General features: G+C 40.4%; 1 protein-coding gene across 1 annotated transcript in view; it reads left to right on the top strand.

Moving 5' to 3' along the window:
• The window catches only part of sspo (SCO-spondin), a 71,318-nt gene extending 53,420 nt beyond the window's left edge, over nt 1-17,898 (top strand). Inside the window, 7 exon segments of the mRNA XM_087174742.1 lie at nt 1,984-2,030; nt 5,581-5,792; nt 6,868-6,963; nt 11,103-11,163; nt 11,965-12,089; nt 14,410-14,560; nt 17,378-17,898. Of these exon segments, the coding sequence (XP_087030868.1) occupies nt 1,984-2,030; nt 5,581-5,792; nt 6,868-6,963; nt 11,103-11,163; nt 11,965-12,089; nt 14,410-14,560; nt 17,378-17,400 (715 nt within the window). The 3' untranslated portion in view covers nt 17,401-17,898.
• The last annotated feature ends 2,839 nt before the right edge of the window (nt 17,899-20,737 follow it).

The following is a 20,737-nucleotide window of genomic DNA, read 5'->3' as shown; positions in this document are numbered from 1 at the left end:
GTTGACCATGTGTTCTACTGGATTTACTAAAGTTCATGCAGTTCGTGAGCATGTGGGTTTTGTCAGAAAAAAGATTTGCCTCTAAAGAGAATGTGCAAATAGTATTGAAAGGGCGTATAGAAAGGAAAGCTGCAGTGGGGAAGAGAAACTGAAATGAAACTCTACTTCATAAAAATATAAAGTGCATTTTCTTAATAAACGGGGTGGATAGGGAGGTATGGCTGAGTGTGGTCACTGAACTTGAACCTGACTTTCACTGAGAGACCACTGCACTAATTTAAATTTCTTTTATTGAGACATTTACAGTGAGGTGGTTCAAAGTTTTTTGTTTATTTTTTCCTCACCAGTGCCTCAGTTTTTTATTTCCTCAGACACTTGTCTTTCCCTGCATATTAATGTGTGTATTCATTCATCCCTTGTAAAGAACATCGTGGCACATTTGAACAGTGGCTGTGCTTCTTCATCAATCTAACTGTCCTCCCAGGCGCCCGATTCTATTATTGAAAGCAGATTAAATGTCCACATGAAACAGACAATAATTTACCTTGTGATTAATTGCTGTAGGTGTGTGTTGTAATGCATAGTCTGCCGTGCAGTGAGAGCATTCCCTCCTGAACTGATTCATTTAGATTGTCATCAGTTCACACGGTACATGCAGCATCATGTGTTCCTCAGGCAATATCTAAAAAAAAAAAAATAGCTTTCGATATGTTTTTAATGAAATCATTTCTGAGTAATACAACCTGTTTGTTTCTTTATTTGAGTCAATTCTTCATCGGGTCTTTTATTTATATCATTTTAGTACAGTATGTGACTGTTATTTTTTTATGTCCCATATCTGTCTAGCTTTTGTACTGTACAATTATTAATCTCTTTTAGTTTAATTTTCTGAATGAAAGATACAACATGCACCACTGATAATACACACAGATGACTTTACTATGACATGTTACTGAAATACTTCAAATATGCTCAGTCTGTGAAAAACATTTAAAGTCCCACATGCAACATTTTAATCTCAGTAGTAAAAAAAACTATATTATCATAATCATCATTGTCAAGACATGAGTCAGCTTCCAAAACAGCCTATATTAGCATTACCACTCTGGTCTTCTACCATGGTGGTTCAAGTTTATTTAAGTTTAGGCAAATAAAACTGCTTGGTTAAGTTTAGGGGTCGATCGTGGTCCTGCTTCAGAAAAGTCAACATTGCTTGTCAGTAGATGGGAATCAAACTGCAGCCTTTAAGTCAGACACTTTGTGCACACATCTACCCCTTCCTCCTCTCTAAAATGTTCCTCTCTAAAATGTTTTTCTCTACTATAACAATGCCACATTATTCTCAGCTTTTCTACTTGGAGAGAATGGATTTTGAAAGAAGCCTTTTTACTTTATTGCACAAAAGGAGTTTAACAGCATGTCGCTCAAGAGACGGTAGAACAAATTAAAGTCCTATGAAAACCATTCTTTCGAAAACCTTCAAGCAAAATATAGAATTAATAAACTATCCCTGAGAGAATATGCAAAACTGTGGTTTTAACGACGACAAGCAGTGACACTCAGGTTTATCCTGGACTGATTTATTTATGATGAAAGATATCACAAATTAATGTGACACTGATATTTTGAAATTAAAAAAGCTACTCAAATCACCTTTTGAGTTAATTTTTGAACATGTTGTGAAACACCATCAGAGTTGAATTTCATTGTCTCAGTCAAACTATGCACTCAACAACAAACCAGTTTGGTACCATGATATCTGCTGTAACAGATAGTCTGGCCTGCAGCAGACATGCCGTAAGTCATTTTATCTTCCTCAGTGGTTTCATACTCATTTAATATAGTCTGATAGGCTCGGTTGTGTGACATGATGATTAGTTTGCTGTCTCATTGTTCAGTAAGATAATAAGTCAACTATTTTACTATCCTTTTACTATTATACATCCTACTTCAGTCACTTGACTTTTTTCTGATTTTATCCAGTGTTTGCCAAGGTGGAGCGTTCAACTGCACCTCAGAGCTATGTGATGGTGAGTGATGCTCCGTCACAGCTGCATTTCTTTCACTTTATAGAGGCCTCTCTCTTTTAGCGATGGAAGTGCCAGCAACAATAATCTTTGGTTGAACTGTCAGGACTATGATAGATATATCAACCTATCTGTAGTTAGTAACAGCTGCGACAGCAGTTGGCTCAAATAACTGAGTGACAGTCACATTGATCACAGCTTGCGAAAGCTATTACTGGGTTTTTGTTTGGTAAACATGCGGTAACATCTTAAACTAGCAGGGGGGGAGAAAGAGCTGAATGATAGCGGGGAGAAAGAGTGTCACAAAGTGCAACCACTCACATCCTCTCAAGAGACCTAAAGAGCTCTGTGATTTGACCTGGGTGTTTTATCTGTCATCATTTGATCAGCAGTGCCTTTTATCCTTGTCCTGCCTCCTCTCTTGTCTGGATTTGAAAATGCCAGAGAGCAGTTTAAATATAGTTCGATGGGAAATTCAGTATCTGTCAACCTGGGTGTTATTTTTTTTTTGTCCACTATAACTACTGGTCATGTTAGCATGTTAATCAAAACCTTCATGGTGGATATTATGGGACACAAACTCTGTGAAGAACAATGTAGAATGGAGTTAGTTTGGGTTTATGCCTCCTACAGCTTTCTGTAGGATTTAAATTTAACAGAATCACATTGTCAGAAAAAAATCAACATTAGGCGTTTGTGGTAGTGACAATAAATATGATGAAGAACCTTTTATTCACACTGATTAGAGCAATGTGTTTTACTCATTGCTTCATCAGGTTTCGAAGGCGCAATAGGCCAAAGGTTTAACTATGTGACAACAGCTCATCTGCTAAATGGTGATTGCACAAAGGTATGTAAACATGTCTTGCCTTGTAACTAACTTTAAAAAAAAAAGAAAAAACAGTAAAAGACACTAGAAATAATTAATTGTGGATAAGTAATGAAATAATAAAAATCAATTCAATTAAACCAAAATTCTCTTATCAAAAATCACCTCAAACACATCTGAGTAAACTGAAAGTGAACACAGGAAGTAGCTCACTGTCAATCTTTGTGGTTGAACAGTGGAGCAGCTGTGGAGCAATTAGTCTCCCTTTTATCATTAAAAACACACCATGTCCTTTATTTTGCTGTTGGAGACAAGAACCATCTTCTCACATCTCAGCATGCACAAGAGCAAAATTAAAAACGAGCCCCCTTCTCCCACTAGCATAGTGGAAATGACCATGCATCATTGGATTCAATGAGGGAGTCAGCCTGAAAGTTGATCAAGAAGTTAGTTCTGTTTTGGGACGCTGTAGGTGGCTCATAGTCTTTCCCTCAGTCCACACCGTTCTTACCAGAGGCTGCATTTCCCAAATTTCTACAATGGAGTTGGTGACTGAAATGTTGTCATGATCAATAGTCATACTGAATAAAAATATGACACTATGAACCTGGTTGACAGAATACAGAAATTTAGCTTTGACCCCCTGACATACCCTGCCACTTTCAAAGAGAAGGAAGTATTTTGTTTATCTGTGGCCTTTTTCTTTCCCTTTACTCTTTTTACATTACTAACTTTCTCTGAAACCAAATCTAAGTCTGATTATCATCTTTTTAGAAAAGAAAAATTACAATATTGTCTCTAGTTTAGTGTTATCTTTGTAGATTTTGGGGGATTTGCTTGCATTGCCTGTTTCAGGATAACTCCCAGAGGATGTTGCACTTAAAGAATGGCTTTAATATAAACTGATTTATTATTGGTGTGATTGTAATTTTGTTTTCCTGGGGGAGCAGAGCAAAAGTTTTCAGATCACATTTTTTTTCCATATGCTGCTTAACATCAGCAGGTAATTGAAAATAGAAGTAACAGTTGGATGAAAGTGTTTCTTTATATTCTTTTACCATCCTCACTCTCCTCCTGCAGTGGACTGTATGTGGTCCAGCTGGTCCCAGTGGAGTCCCTGCTCAGCCAGCTGTGGTACGGGGCAACAGCGCTCCACCAGAACTGTCCTGCAGCCCAGCAAGTATGGAGGGGCCCCATGTGATGGCCCCGACCACCGCACCACAACCTGCATGGCCCCTGACTGTGGTGAGTGAGAAGAAAGGAGATGGGGCCTGTTTTATTCATCATCACAAGCAACAAAAAGTTGGAAAAAGTATTCAGATCTTTTACCTAAGTAAAAGTCATTTATTTAAATTCTATTTAAATAAAAGTAAAAACGTCCCATCAGCTAAATGCAAAGTTTAAAAGTACTCGTTCGCCACTTGACTAATGCATTTTTACATTTACACTTTAATGTTGTAGCTGCTCGAGGTGGAGCTAGTGTTAACTAAGCTACATCCAGTTAGTTAAGTCCAGTGGTTCCCAACCTACAGGTCGGGTTGTGAGACGATTAATGGGAAAGAAGAGAAGAAAAAACAAAATGATTTCCAAAAGTTTTCCATTTTCACACGAAACATGCAGTTCACAGTAGCAGGTTTACAACGAATATTTCTTCACAATTCAAAACAAAATGGGGTCTTCATTTCAGAAGGGGGTTGGCAAAAGCAGGATTTTCTTGTCTATCTGGTAGATTTTAGATTAGATTTAGTATTAGCTATAGGCCAGTGTTAACTTATTTAGTTGGTTGAGAACACACTGTCTTTACTCAATTTTATATATTAATGTTTGCAGCTGACTCATTTTGAAATGAAAAAGCTATAAAATGCTCGTAAACATGCACTTCATGGTTATATACATGGTATAATGCTAAAAGACCAAGGCTCAAGCTAAGGCAAGACGTCAACATCGTCACCACATGATGCATGTAGGAGACATGGAAAAAAGAGACATTATTGTTCTTGTATTGCAGTTTGGAGCTTGTTAGTCATAGTGAAGTCATAGGACCAATACAGAGCAGGACAGAGCCACTCACATTAGCCTACACGCTATCATCCTGGAGTCAATAGGGAAATACTACACAGTAGACATGCTAGTTGTGAATGGGGCTTTTTAAACATAACCTATAACCTGCTAATAATATAATTTGCTAATGATTTGCTGAATTGCCTTGGATGAAAAACTCAGTTACTAAAATATTAGCTACTAAACAAGGCATGCTAATGCTTACAGCTTACATTACAGGATTGGAAAAAGCCTTTTGCCACCAGCACTAGTTGTCAGTGAAAGTGACATTATTAGATTGGGTGTAGTTACTCTGTACAGTCTTACCACAGCTCCTGGAAGTTCAGAGAAATCCAAAGCGTGACAGGCCATCTGTTATTACTATGGCTATAAAAGCCTTTTTAAATTTTAAATATAATATGTATATCACAGCAAGAGAAAACAAATAGTGTCATCATGATTAATACTAAACCTTCTAATGCACCTTTTGATTCCCCCCACTCCCTTGCCTCCAACAATTCATCATTACATTATCTTATTTTTTCAATTTCCCCTTTATCCCACCATCTTGTCTCATCTTTCTTCCTCTTCCTATTTTATCTCTCTTCCCTTTTTTTTTTCTCTCTTCCCACCTTTTTTTTTTTTCACTCATCTCATACCTGTCCCTCACCTCCTCCTCTGCAGCCTGTCCTGACGGGGAGCAGTGGAGGAGGAGTGTGTCGGGGGAGATCTTGTTGTGTGAGAGGAGCTGCCAGGACATTTACTCCTCCTCTCCTGTCAACTGCAGTCACTCTGTGGAGAGCTGCGTGTGTCAGGAGGGGCTTTATCGAAACACGGAGGGCGTGTGTGTCATCCCCGCCCTCTGCCCCTGCCATGACCAGGGCATCCTACGAGAGGTATATGCACACACACACACACACACACACACACACGCCGGCTTACACCCAAGTAAACAGACATCTGCTGCCCAGCTCACTTGGCAGCTTGTACCCGCTGTGGCTGCCTCATTGTGGCTTGTGTCTGAACCTTACCATGAGCGTGGTGTTTACGTTCCCTCCCATTCACTCCCATTGTGTTATTTACTCATAAAGAATGGCCTATTAGAAGATGAGTGACATGCCCCGCGGGCCACATTACACCACAATGCCTCTCCAGGCCTCAGCCTCATCAATTATGTAGAAAGCGCCGTAGAAAGCCAGCACTCAGACCGCAACTGGGCAAGCCTGCCAGGAATTATTTATGAAGGAGGGGATATTATAGGATTATAAAAATTAATCATACACTGACAAGAGGTCATACCCTCCCACCCCTTTTGATCTTCCTTCGTCGGACCTGTCTCTTACTCATATCATTTTCTCCTAGTTTCTTTCTTTCTCCTCTCATCCCTCTGCTCTATCGGTCACAGTGTCTCTTCTGCTTTCTTTACAAGATTTTTAAGTCTCTCCATCACTTTTCTCTTTATCCCGATTCTCCCTCAATCCTCCTCTCTCGCTTTCTTTTCCCCCTGTCTCTCAGTCATTCTGTCTGCCCATCTTCTCTGTTTCTCTCTCTCTCTTTCTCTCTCTCTCTCTCTGTCGGCTGGAGATGACTAATGTCCATATAAAGGCCCTCTATGATTTTCTAATCAACCGCCTCATGATTATTATGCCAAATGGTTCAATGTGAGCAACAAAGGCAATCCCAAGTGGGTGATTTTGTACGGGTAAAAGCACTGTTAATGATTCCCATAGCTAACACACACACACACACACACACACACACAAATATATAATGTAGTGTGTATTCTAGTTGCATTGTAACAGCCCGAGCTTTCGAGGATTCACTGAGGAAATAGATCCTGAACTATGACCAGTTTTACTTTATTAAAACCTGCTCTGACAGAGACAGTAATGCTGCTGAGGCATGATCACAGTACCTGGAAGTGAATATAAATATTGTGTGTGTGTGTGTGTGTGTGTGTGTGTGAGCCAGGCAGGATCAGAGTGGGAGGAGGGCTGCACGTCTTGCCGCTGTGTCAACGGCAAAAAACTGTGCCAGTTGAGGTGTCCTCCACTCCACTGTGATGAGGTGAGACACACAAACACATACTGACACTCCAGACTCACACTAAACCAACATTTGTCTGATTGTATGTTCTGTATGTTTTCTCCAGAATGTGATATTTATTTTTTCCCAGTATCCTATAATCAAAGGCACTAGGGGTGAGTGGTATGAATAAAATCCATAACATATGGATAGATTTTGATGTGGAAATTTTTCTAGAAAGTCACTTGAGAAACTGTTTTTAGATTGCTTTACTAAACAGGAATGTTTGTAGCTAATCCTAAATACCTGAAAAATCAGGGTACTCTACTGGTTGCAGTCACTAGAGGAGGATAATATGAACCATAATAACTCTCTCTGTGGTGTCTGTCTTTGCAAATTAGATTGTTCTCGCAGCCATACAGACATAGAGATTCTCATATAGAGGCACGATCAGTCTCCCAGGCGAGCACATCAGTCCGTTCAGCTGCCGCTGTTACCCCCGGGGTGGTACAGTTCACACAGACTCTGGTGGTCACAAACATCTCAATTACTCTGCGCGAGGGAGAAAATGCTCTGCTCCCTCAAGAATGTGTGGGATGTTCTCTGCAAGTCTCTGGCTGAAGCAGATCAATACCTGACTGTCCGATCCTCCCACAAGCCTGCACTTTTTCCTTTACAGTGCCCTTTTACCTCCCGCGAAACACTGACTCCCGGTTTAATCGTTTACTGAGCTTTACTGAGTTTCGTTCCAGTGCAACATATCCACTTTTTGTTGACGAAGCTGAGACCTGTTCTGCAAAATGAATGGCACCGCACACAGTGTGTATTGTAAGGCACATTTTGCATATGGTTTGTGTAATTGTATTGTCAGGCATGGAAGATTACGGGTACCAGTGCGTGCTTGCCGTTGCTGGTCACGGCCCCCTGAAAGAGGAAAACTGACTTTACCTTTATCACACAGACAATGCTCATACACATGGGTGGTAAACGGCTTGCAGCAGTCAATTATGTATGCATTCTGTACTACTGGAGGCAGAGGAGGAAAAAAATAAAATCTCCATAAAATATGTATCAGTTTTTGTAGTCCGTCACACAGGTGGAGCGTGTGGTCTTGGATAAATACAGATTCTATCCAGTCCTGCAGAAGCAGAGGAGGACAATGTGAAAATAAACAGTTTGTGATGTCCCACTGAGGCGTGTTGATTTTAAAAAGGAATTGAAACTAGTCTATACTTTATATATAAAACCACTCGCTATCTAGAGGATCTAGCCAAGCAGATAGTTTTGATGTATCCATCTCCAAGACTTATGTCACCGTCCTAAAACAATCAAGGTCACAGCACAGAAAACTCACATCTCAAAAAGTCAACAGCAACAAGTCCTTCTGGAAACAGTGTCCCTGTTTCTCTGTATAATCCAAAGAACACACTGTCAAGATGTTGTTTCTATAGTAATGAAAGCAATTAACAATGTGGTTTGTAGACCACGAATGAAATGCCAAACCCTAACCCTGAGACTCTGGTCATTAGTTTTGCAGTCGTTTGGTAATAAACAAAAGTATTGGACAAATAAAAAGTTTGATCTAAATAATGGCTCTAGAGGAAAGGTGGGGATGGCCAAAGTTACTACAATTCATTCTAATGAGAGACATGAATGTTTATACAAATGCCATTGTGCTCCACTTAGTAGCTGTTGAAATATTTCACTCAAAACTGAATCAAAATCTATTTGATTCATTTCTACCTCTCTCGAGGACAGCACGAATTAATTCATACTTTATATGGATTATTTTCTTCTTTCATTCTCTTATCTCAAAGAAACCTTGTTAAAAATGAATGCAAAACTATCTAAATCTCTAGATTCAAAAAGTTAAGTGAGAAAATGTGTTTTGTGCATTTCGGGTGAATGGAACTTACATAAAGAACGATTAAGTAACCAGCAGACCTTATTGATGAAAAACAATCTTCTCTCCATGGTGGTGAAGTGAAGAAAGTCACAGTAGAAAAGTCGACTGTCTCATCCTTGACACAGAAAGCTGAATTTATATCTTTAGCATACCAGCGCTGAATAAAGGCCAGGGTAAAAATAAAATCTGCTTACATCCAGTACTTTTAGGAGAGGGTGAACGCACACTGAGCTCCGCAAAGCAGACAGTCTACCAAGTGTTCCACCTGTGGTGTATACAGGTCTTTGTGCCGTTGCAGTGCGTCTCTGGAGGGGCTCAAACCTCCATAACTATTAGTGCTTGCATTCTCAAATCCCTCACATCCCCAGCTGCACTAAGTTATGCCTCAGTGAAAGCTCTCCTTATCCCAGCCAATATGAAAAGGTCATTTAATGCACTGTGTTCCCTCTGCTGACAGGCTGAGAATTGGTTACTGTCAGTGCAGTCTGTTATTCATGACTCAGCTTACAGTTAATGGCGCTGCTTGTTTAAAACTGAAATCTACCAACATGCCTCCACTGCTCTGAGAGCCACTTTTCAAGGTAATGTATTGAAGCTTCTGTTGTTATATCTGGTGATAAAAGCTATCAGGATGTTTTCCTCTCAAACACTGAACCCTCTTTTTTTCTGTGGCAGACACATTACCACAGCTCCAATTTCCATGTCACAGCCTGTAGATGACACAAATGTGACTACCCTTTGCTTAAAATGCCAAGTGCCCTTTTCTTTGAAATAACCAGAATACACATTTCACGCCATTTCTTTCCCCCTCCTGCCACATCAGACACATCCACATACACACATACATCTTGAAATGGTCCTCTTTGTGACCTCCCACCCTTTAAGTGAGTGGGCTCCTCCATCCCTGAAGGAAGGCTGGCGGCAGTGTAGAGTGGGAGGAGAAGTCCTCGGGGTGAACAGTGTGTGTGTGTGTGTGTGTGTGTGTGTGTGTGTGTGTGTGTGTGTGTGTGGACATAATGGAGTTGTGGGAAGTTTCAGGGGTGAGCTGAGGCTGGTGTTGCTGAGGGTGCTGTGACGCCTGCTGTCAGACTGTGTGTGTGTGTGTGTGTGAGACTCTGCAACAGCAGCTATTCTCAGCAGCTGTACTGGACACCCTGCTTCTCTCAGGACTGTTCTGGATCTCTCTTCCACAGCGGTTTCACTCCTTCTGTGTTTGTCCTGTGTGTCTCTATGTCACTGTCTCTCGCTCTCTCGCTCTCTCTCTCTCTCTCTCTCTCTCTCTCTCTCTCTCTCTATTTTTGGTCTCTGTGTCACTTTTTGCTTCTTATTTCTGTCGCTTTTCCCATCAGTTTGGTTGGTCTGTCTGTTGCAGCCTGCCTGTCTGATACTCAGTCACTCTCCCTCCATCCTCTCATCATCTGTTCACACTGTCACTTGTATCATCAGGATATATGTATTTATACCTTATTTATACTTCACTCCTCTATTCTGGATCCCAACCCTGGTCCTCCTGATCCACGGTGCCCCATGTCGAAATGAGTTCTGAACTGCCTAGAGTGGAAACCAGCAGGACTCTCAGTGATGAGGACTGGAATAATCTGATGAAAAGAAAGTTTATAACATATGTTCCATGTTTTCATCTGATTCTATAATTGTTTGACCTAAAAAGAAAATCTGAACTCCAGCACCAATTTCTAACTTTCAGGAACTTTCAATCACATCATTAGACATAAGCGTATTATGTATTATGTCAGGTGTTTGTATATAGGGTGGAGCTGTTCTGGGATGGTCTGGTCTTTTTTTCTATTGGCTTTACTGATTCTCACTGTGTTGCATTTCAGATTATACTGTTTTTCACCTATTTTATATTTTCTAGTTTAAAGTAATTCCCCTTTCTTCAGTATGTAGTGCTTTTTAATTATTTTTTAGATAATTATTGATGTTATTAATGATCACATTTAATACTTTAATAGATTTTATATTTGCATTAGGTTTGTTATCGTGGCTCTGGCTCACCCAGATGGGCCATCATTTGTTTTCTTCCCCCATCCAATGTATATAATGAAATGCCCAATCAAAGCTGCTATCAAAACATAGCTGTTACCTCCCTATTAAACTCACACAGTGTCGACTTCCTTTTTTATTTTTTATTTTTTATTATTATTTGATTATTTTATTTTTATTGTTCATCGCTTGTTGTGTTACGCACCTGTCTGTTCATTCAGATTGATTGAAAGAATATTATAAAGACATGTTGTCTCTCTCTTTCTGTCAGGGGGAGGTCAAGGTGGAGGAACCAGGCAGCTGCTGTCCAGTCTGTAGGAAGCAGTTTCCAGGTTGGTACAACACACAGAATGTAAAAAAACACATCACAAAAACCAAATGCACCAAGAAAAGTATCCAGAAATGAAATGTATATTTATTGTATAACAAGAAGACATTTATAGAAAGTGCTAAATGAAACAATTTGCATTCAATTCCCTGAATAAATCACCTGAGAGCATTCTTATAACCAACTTTTGTATCAAAAAAATAAATGACTTTTAAACACAAGTATAAGATTAAAAAACAAAAGCTACACTTTCATTCTGTGGCTGTAGTTTCAGTTGTCATCTTAAATCCAGCCTCAGGACTATTTCCTGTCCTCTCTAACGTCAGTGGAGAGTACTGATTCGTCATCTGTGGTTGTTTAAATACCGCTTGTTGTTCAAACATACAAAAATCACTGAGGTTCCCTTTATTTCATGTCATGGCTTGGAAACCATTTCAGTGGATTTGAATGTTCTATAGTTGATTTTATAGGAGGCTAAAAACCAAGTGCTGCGGTGCTCAATTAGTGAGAGATTACATTACTTAGCCTACGTTGGGGCTTTAATCTCTCTCCCAGTGGAGGAAATGTCACATGCTGCAAGGAGGCATGGCAATGTCACTGTGCTCTCAGGAAGGAACTGGCTGTCTCTTCCTTTGTCTTTTCTTCCTTCGTTTTCATGCAAATACAAAAAGAAGAAGAAAAAAAACACCTCTTTTTTTTCATATTCACCTTTTCCTTGCCCTCTGTATTCTCCCTTCACTTTGTCCTTCTATATTATTGCCCCCACCCCACCCACCCCCCTTCCTCCTCTCTGTGCTTCCTTCAGGCGAGCCAGAGTGTCGTCGCTACATGCAAGTCAGGAACATCACCAAGGGAGACTGTCGGCTTGACAACGTGGAGGTCAGCTTCTGCAGGGGACGCTGTCTGTCCAGGACCGATGTCATCCTGGAGGTACGGAGAAGATATAACGCTTCGAACATCTTCTGGCAACACTGACAAGTATTGACTTCAACATGAGTGACAACTGGTAGCACAGTGACGATCAATACAGGGAGCAAAATGGACTGAAAGGAACTGGTTAGAAAAAAAAAATCTGTTGGTTGTAATTGTTTGCAAACTGCTCATCAGGGCTGACTGCTTAATCATATAGAGCAAGCTCAGCCCCTGCAGTTAGGAATTTCTGTAATATTCATTTAATTACAAATGTCCGTCAGGCCTAAATTACCAACATGTAGATACAAAGTGCCAAAAAATAGCAGAACAAATTTGTTCCCTTTTAAATCCTCACAAAGCTACCAACCACCATTAATAACAGTGTTCACAATGTGCAAGAAAACAATCAGGATTATTGCTTTAGCTGTCACTGTGCAGCCAAATTTCCCATCTGTCTTCCTCCTGAAGCGTGACCTGACACCAGGGTGTTAACTCTGTTTTTGCATAACAAAATCAAGTCAAACAGTTGGCCCCACGCAGCTACCGGCATGTGCTGTAATCTCACGTCTTCCATAAACAGGGAACAGGCAACAGTCTTTGAACAAGGCGACGTGATTATTTGATAGTTTTACCTTCTGTTAACAGCTGTAATCACAGCTGACAGAACGTGACCTGCCTCCTGTGTTCACATGGCATGAAGACAGGTGAACAACGGTACATTATTCAGCAGTTGAGTCACCAGTAATCTAAATATAGATGTTTTGGATGGGAGTCCTGCGAAGGGCTCACGTGTGAAGCCTATTAGTGAATCTCTTTCTTTTTTTTTCTTCCTGCCTTCATTTGTTGTCTTTTTCATCCTAGTAAGACAGCGAGCTCATCACCTCATCACCATGGTGACTTTGTTCTTCTTTGGCATCCATACATCTCACATTGTAAAAATAGAGTCAGTCATGCTGGGAGATTAGTAAAAATAAACATCAGCTCGGCCAAATGTGTCATTACCTCCTGTTACTGTGGCAACCAGAGGATGGTAACCAGTGACTAGGCAGCGCAGAGAAGTTCCCTTTTGATTGATCAGCAGGACCGGAAGAGGCAGGAAAATACTCATGCTCCTTTCACCAGCTTAAGTAGTCCAAGACACACACACACTGTGGACTTTTCAAAGTGTGTGAAGCACTAATAGCTGCAATTTTTCTGAGAAGTTGAAGGTGTTTTTGAGTTTTTGATATTGGACTCTCTCCCTCGGTCTCACTTCCTTCTCCTCCTGTTATCTAGGAGGAGAGGCTGCAGAGAGTCTCTCTCCTCCTTGAGTCTTCGCCTGGACTAATTGAACACATGAGCACAGCCACAGCCTCTAGCTTCTGTCATGCAAAGCACCAAAGCTGGGTTTTCTATCCCAACAAAAAATGCAAAATTATTTCCTAATACCCAATTTTGTGTTTGTATTATGTTTTAGCGTTTATAGATTCTTTGTACATCTTGCTCACTGTTTTGGTTTCACGACCTGCACCTGCTTTTGGTTCAGTCCCGTTGTTCTCTGCAGCGTTGTTTCCAGCTGCAGAAGACAGCTGTTTTCACATATTTCCCTCAGGAGTTGGTGGAGAACAAATCAGAGCTAAAAGAGAGAGAATATTGGACTTGGATTCATCAGATGAATAAAAATCATATCCAGTGTTGCTCTGTGTTTGCTGAATGTGTAAACAAGCAAACATTTGTGTCCACTTATTCACAAGGTGATGATATGTCACTTTGGTGTTTACAGCTTGTTTCTGGTTGTGCGCAGTAGGTTTAGAAGAGTTCACTTGTCACCAAAACAATGAGCTGAAAGAGGCTAAAAAGCAAAGTATAGCTTCACGAGCAGCCTCTTACATGGAGTCATTTCTGTTGGAAGGTTTAATCTTTTGAGTTACTCCATTTCATATTTTCAGATGCACCACAGCAAATGTGTATAGTTTATAATCGACTGATGTGACTGTAGATATGCCCCCTCCCTTGTTTTGAGCTTCTTATTGTCCTCAGTCTAGTTAATGCTGTATCATTTTGTCTCCTTGCTCCTCCTGCCAATAACCTTTCACCTCCTTAAAACTTATCTGGAATTAGCTCATCTTCTCCTCTTTCACCCAATCATCTCTCTCTTCTCAACTCTTTTCTCTCATCTTCTGAAATTGTCTCATAACCTCCTCCTCCTCCTCCTCTAATTTCACCTTCTTATCATGTTCCAATCTCCTAATTGGATTCCTCTCTGGTTTCCTCTGGTTCTCTTTTCACCTCCTCTCCTTTTTTTGCGTCTCTCGTCCTCTCTAGTAATTTCATCCTCTCTCCTCCTCTCTCCACACAGGAGCCGTACCTCCAGTCAGTTTGCGAGTGCTGTAGTTACCGTTTGGATCCTGACAACCCGGTGCGTTTCCTCAGCCTGCAATGTGAGAACGGCGAGAGCGAGCCGGTCGTCCTCCCCGTCATACACAGCTGCGAGTGCACCAGTTGCCAAGGTGGGGACTAATGAATGAGCATGTACATATATCATGTCAGTGTGAGAGCTGAGCATTTAAATATATGGAAAAATATCTGCACATGACATATGTTTACATGCAGGCTCCCAGCAAACATAGAGGAACAGCAGGGGAATCCCATATGTAAAATCCAAACAGGGAAAATCAGGGAATATGATTTAAAAAATACAGTAACATTGTCATTGCATTTCACTAAAATATAAGACAAAGCTTTTACAAGGTGCTTTTACTTTGAAATATCTAACATGGTTCAACAGTTAAACCGTGATCAGCGCTCACATGACCGTGTGCTCATTATATAACTGAGCTCATTGTCGGCTGGTGTGACACTGGCTAATTTAGATTAAACATGTTCTATACTATGAAACCTCAGTGTTGTTTTTCAGAGGTATCAATAGAAAAAGAGTCATTCTTCACCGAGAGTAAATCCATGTACAGCAGGGGTGTCCAACACGTGGCTCGCAGGCTACCAGTAGCTCACCCAAAGGTTCATAGAATATAGTCTGTACAAACTACAGATGCAACGTTCAAACTTTAAGCAATTTCAAGCAACACTTACTTCACTCAGTAAACCTGCTCCTAATGCAACTAAATCAAATACACCAGATCATTATCTGTCAGTTGTCAGTCCAATGAGTTAATGTCTAGTTTGTTTACATCAGGTCAGCTGTAGGCGACGTGCAGTGATAGCAACTCTTCTGATAACAGAACAGATATAAACTAAACTTTTCCAAGAAACTGGAAATATGTTGCTATGGATACAGTGAGTTAAGCTGTGAACTTCAACATGAACCCTGGTTTTTTTTTAGGCCATGTTTGTTTACATTTTGGAAAATGAAGTGTATCGAATTAGCTATTTTAAATTTCTTATGTACCATTGGATGTACTGACTGACTATCACTGACCACTGACTGAGGAGCTTCTTCTTTCTCTGGTTTCTAAGCAGATTTATGGAGGTGTATTAGCAGTGGTGTTTCATGTCTGTGTGTTCAGGTCTGACTGAATCATGACTCAGATTTTTGTCTGATGACAGTTTCAGATGTTTTTGGATGTGAGTTTTGGATGTTGATATTTGACGACTTGTGAAATGGTCTTATTCATCCTCTTGTTGCGGATGTATGTTTTGATAAGATACATAAATGAATATAACCAGTAATGTAAGACATGAGGAGCTCTCAGCCCCTTTTATTTTGTCAAAGTATCTCTCAGAGTAAAAAAGATTGGAGACCCCTGCTGTACAATATGGAGTTAATAAGTTTTAGCTTGAGAGATGTTTGCTCTTAGAGCAGCTCCTGATGATGCTTTAAAGAACTAAAAATGACCCCATGTCAAATCAACCATGAAATCAAGTTAAATTATCCCCTCTTGAAGAACAGGACCCAGCTCTTTCTTTAGTTGCAACACTTTTTGAACGTCGGGGCCCCCACCTCAATCAGTGTTGTAGCAGCAGGTGTTCGAAGGGGCAGTGAGTCAGTTGTTATGTAGTCACTGGTGTGGAGACCGCAGCTTCCACATGAGGCAGTAGGTCCTCCATATCCTCCATAGACCTGTACGATGTAGATCAGCTCCACCTGTCATGTTCCAGGTGTGTTTCTTTTTAAATGTGGTGTTATATAACACTTCTAATTTTAAAAAAGCGGATATCACCACAATTTTGCACAAATGTTCACTTGGACTCAGGAATGAAATGATTAGATTTTGGTGGCTAAAGGTCAAAGGTCATGGTGACCTTAGAAAATACTTAAGCCATGACTCAAGATTTCACACAACAATTATGACAAAATTTCACACAAATGGTTAATATTTTAATGACTCTGGATAAACGGGGATGTAACCTGGAAGTAGTCTGAGTGGGGGAGGGATACAACCATGAGGAGGTGGTTCTAGTTTTCACACAGGAGACAGTGATCCTGAAATTGTGTTTGTATTTAGATTCAGTCACTGTTTGTCTTTGATGTTTCAACCATTAATCTGCAACCTGTAGCTATTTGCTAACTTGCCTTGACATACCTTCAACTGCAGCAGGTGGTGTTCAGGTGTCTGTCTCTTCCTGTCCTACTACAATTTTTCAGTCCCTTTCCATCAGTGCCACACGTAGTCGTTCGCTGACACATACACACACATACGCATATACACTCTAATCTCAGCCAAACATACGTTTGCCTTTGCCCAGCATGAATAATTCAATTGAGGATCCCACCTCTGAAGCAATTATGTGCTAATCCATTCATCAACGTGCCTGATTGCGTTAGTTAATTGGATGTAGCCACATATGACACAGAACATCCCCCCCCAGCTCATATTCCCCTCCCAGTGCTACACTCCCACGGACATCTCGTCTGACGGATTTGGTTGTTACAGCAATCAATCTTGAATAGCATGTGGCCGTGCTCTCACACACACTTACACGTATTAACTGCCATTACAAGTTTTCTCGTCTCTCATCTGACACTCCTTCTCCTGCCTCACACACACATTACACACACAAGACTGCAGATTTTATTATATACTTTCGGTGAATGCATTTCATGTGATAAATGAAATGCATTTCAAATCATTTGCTGTAGATTAATTGATTTTTTTTTTTTTTTATACACTTCAAACATAGAAACTCAGATATTCCCACTTACATCTCGTCATACTGTTCAGACAGATGAGAAGCTTCAGCGACACTCGATCTCTGTCTTTCTTCCTGCAGTGGAGGCAGTTTTCTGTTTGGCGTCTGTGTTAAGTTATGACAGAAAACAACAGCATCAGTTATGACACCATCAGTCTTACTGTATCTCTTCTTCACAGGAGGTGACCTGTCCAGACGCTGAGGGAGTATGCTGTGTGTGCGTGTGTGTGTGTGTGTGTGTATTTGTGTGAATGTGTGTATGCACTACAGAATGAGAGCAGTATGAACTCCAACCCAAGTGAGAGCACCACACTGAAAAATAGGAAGGGTGATACATGGAGGATTCAGGATGGATAGATGGATGAAAGAGTGGACTAGTGCTGAAGAAGTCCCTGTTGATGCACACATTGTTCTGTAGTCCTTAGTCATCATATGACTGCTGATCTTAGAGTTCCTCTCTTTGTTTATTCTTCAGCCTGTACAGCCTTTTTCTACTGTATATTTATAGATTAAAAGACCTATGATACGATCTGAGTAATACCTATTATACATTTATATATATGTTTCTTTTGTACGTTTAAAGAAAATGTATATGTACCAGATTTCTCCTTTAATTATATTGGATTTTACAATAACTGGTTAGATGTTTACGGTGCATTTCCAGTGGACTGGTCAATAAACATTTTCTTCACATGGAAAATATCTTGGCTCCTTTTTAAGAATCCTTTTTTACAATTTTTCCCCAAAAAAATATCAATGCCTTTTTCCATTTTATATCTTTGAATAATATTGAAAAGTCAACAGCAAATCTTCCCTTCCAAATTTCCTAATTTCCTAATTTCTTTGCGATTTTTTCCCGTTAAAATAACTTTATTTAAAATATAAAAAACAAGGTAATCAACATGACTTGTACAGATTAGAACAACCCCTTTAACTCTTGTAAGGTTTATTGTTACAGTGCATGTCTTTCATCAGACCACCAACACCGCTGTAGCCTAAAAAAATATTAACTGGCTCCAGATTTATTCATAAATGCTCTCAAACTGTTATTTTTCCCATACAGTGCACCAGCTGTGTTTGTCATGCAATAAGCTTCACATGTAATGTACACATCTTTAAACTACTACACTTTAGCTTTCGAATTAAGAGCTGGAACACCTGGTGAAATATTTATAATCAAAAATTCAAAGATAATACACACATCACATAATAACCCCCTTTCCAAAACGCCTTTATTTTAACATGCAAGATAAATATTAGGAGTATAATCACTGTGTTGGTTTCATTTTACAGGAGTTACATAAGTTTGCATCATCCATGTACAGAGGCATCCACAGCTAAGTCTTACTTGTTTTTGTCTTTCGGCCTTAAAACAAGCTTCTTTTCCTTTGGACCCATTTTACAAATTTAAGGCTCAGAGGTTTCAGTGGATCCAGATTTAAGTTATAAATTAAATGGTTCGGTTCAATGTTTAGTGATATTTTCCAAAGAAAATGTCAGCATTGAAAAAAGTCTGCTGGTCTATCTGCCTTCTTCTTTCCTCAATCTTTTTCAGTGCACACACTGAAGCTCACAACAACCTGCTGCTCGCTCAGTAAAAGTGTTGAAATTGAAAACTCAGTATTTGTCAGGTGAGTGATGATTCTGGGTTTCATTTGCAGCTGAAATGTTTCTTCATTATAAGAAGATGTAGCTTTTAATGGATGTGTCAAAGTGACGCCCAGAGCTTTTTCACTTCCTTCATTCAGACATTTATTCATTACTGCACAAGGTAAAGTGCATTAAGAACTCCTTTAGCAACTATAGTCAACTTTCCATCTCTCTCTTTGTGTGTATTTGTACTTGTGAACACAAAAAGAGCGAGACAGGCTGGATCTGTTTCATCTGTGACAATAAAGAGTCCTCCTTCCTCTTCCCCTTCTCATCTCCTCCTTCCTCTCCTCCTCCCTCTCTCTTTTCCAGACTAAATAAGGGAGTTGAGAGGGGAAGGCTGACCAGCACGCCTCTCCTGGCTTTCAGCTGCTGTAGTAAATACTGCTGAATGTAATAAGAGCAGGAGCTGATGCATTTTTAATTCATACCAAAATGTCACATTTTTGATGGATAGTTCCTCAGGCCTCTTCCAACTGCAAGGCTGCAATCCATCATGTCTAACCAATCATTAAAACACTGATCGCTGGGAAAATGAATGCATTCATGCTGCTGCGGGTCATTTTGATAAATGCACCCACAGAGTAGCAGTGTTGCTTTAGGCCTGTGCCTGACAGAACTGAAAACAAGAAACACAGCCAAGGCCTATTACATCGCTGAGATGGATATAAAAATCTTGCTCAGATGGATTTAAAGGGAGAGGCTGCTGCGGCATCCAGTGTGGGGAGAACCAAAACCTGCATGTAAACACAGTTTTACACATCAGTCGCTTTAGGAATCAAATAATACATTACCAGGCAAATTTAGTTGCTTTTTCCTGAATAAAACTCCTGCACACAATCTTTTACTGCGACTGTATTTATTCATTCCTGAGAGTTCCATACATATAGGCCATAAATATGTAAATCAGCATATTAACTACATGATTTTAATCATCATGTGACAAGAATTTCATGGTTTCTGCTCCTTAAACTCATCACTCTAACAATGGACTCAGTCAAATGAAATGTTTTGCTAATGTGTAAAGAATTACTTTAATCCCAGCAGTCATCAGCATTAAGAAAAAGAATATGAATTCATTCAAAACATAGCATGTTGGTCTGTCATTCGTGTTCGTTTCCCAGCAAGCCGCAATATCCGACAGCTCGTGAAGGCATCATCTCCAGCATGACGGAAGGGGGGAACCCCGGCGGTGTGACGTAGCAGAGCAGAGTGGTGAATCCCCATCCAACCCCGAAACACAATGAAGCGGCATCACAGCCGCGTGTCAGTGGCTCATTTACATGAAATTCACTGATCCAGGTTCAGCCGGTCACGCGCGTCTCTCCGGGGCAGGTAAATGTTCATTTGTGGGGCGTGGAGACGGTGTTTTTTGCAGTACAGTAGCTCAGTAAAATGGTAGCAGACAGCAGGGTGTGTGTGTGTGTGTGTGTGTGTGTGTGTGTGTGTGTGTGTGTGTGTGTGTGTGTGTGTGTGTGTGTCTCACAAATGAATCCCTCCCATCCAGAGAGACGGGCGTGTTGTAGCCTAACACCTGTTAATAGCAGCCGTTTGGCCGCAGCCTCGTGGAGCAGGTGTGTGATACAACTGTCGTCATACAACGCACGTTCCTCTTTCACCTGACACCACCTGCTCCTTAATGTGTAAACGGCACCCGGACGGATCCGGGGGCTGCCATCTTAGGCCCATTTCCTCCAGCTGCAATAAATAATCAATTTAGTCAACTGAATAATTTCATCTCTGATACTAGGACCGGATTTATAGCAGCCAAGAGGCCCCACTTTGAAAACCTCAGATACAGTTTAAACCTGTGCAGCATCTATTTCTCTCTCCAAAAGAAAAAGTGTGAGCAGCTCCGCTCCTGATGAGCAAAGGGTTAAAAGAGGCGC

Source organism: Seriola lalandi, unplaced genomic scaffold (genome assembly GCF_002814215.2).
Source record: "Seriola lalandi dorsalis isolate HSWRI2012SDOR001 ecotype SW California unplaced genomic scaffold, Sedor1 jcf7180002054378, whole genome shotgun sequence".
Classification (NCBI taxonomy): Eukaryota; Metazoa; Chordata; class Actinopteri; order Carangiformes; family Carangidae; genus Seriola; species Seriola lalandi.
Note: the sequence above shows the minus strand (reverse complement) of the source record. Positions and strands in the feature narration are given on the sequence as shown.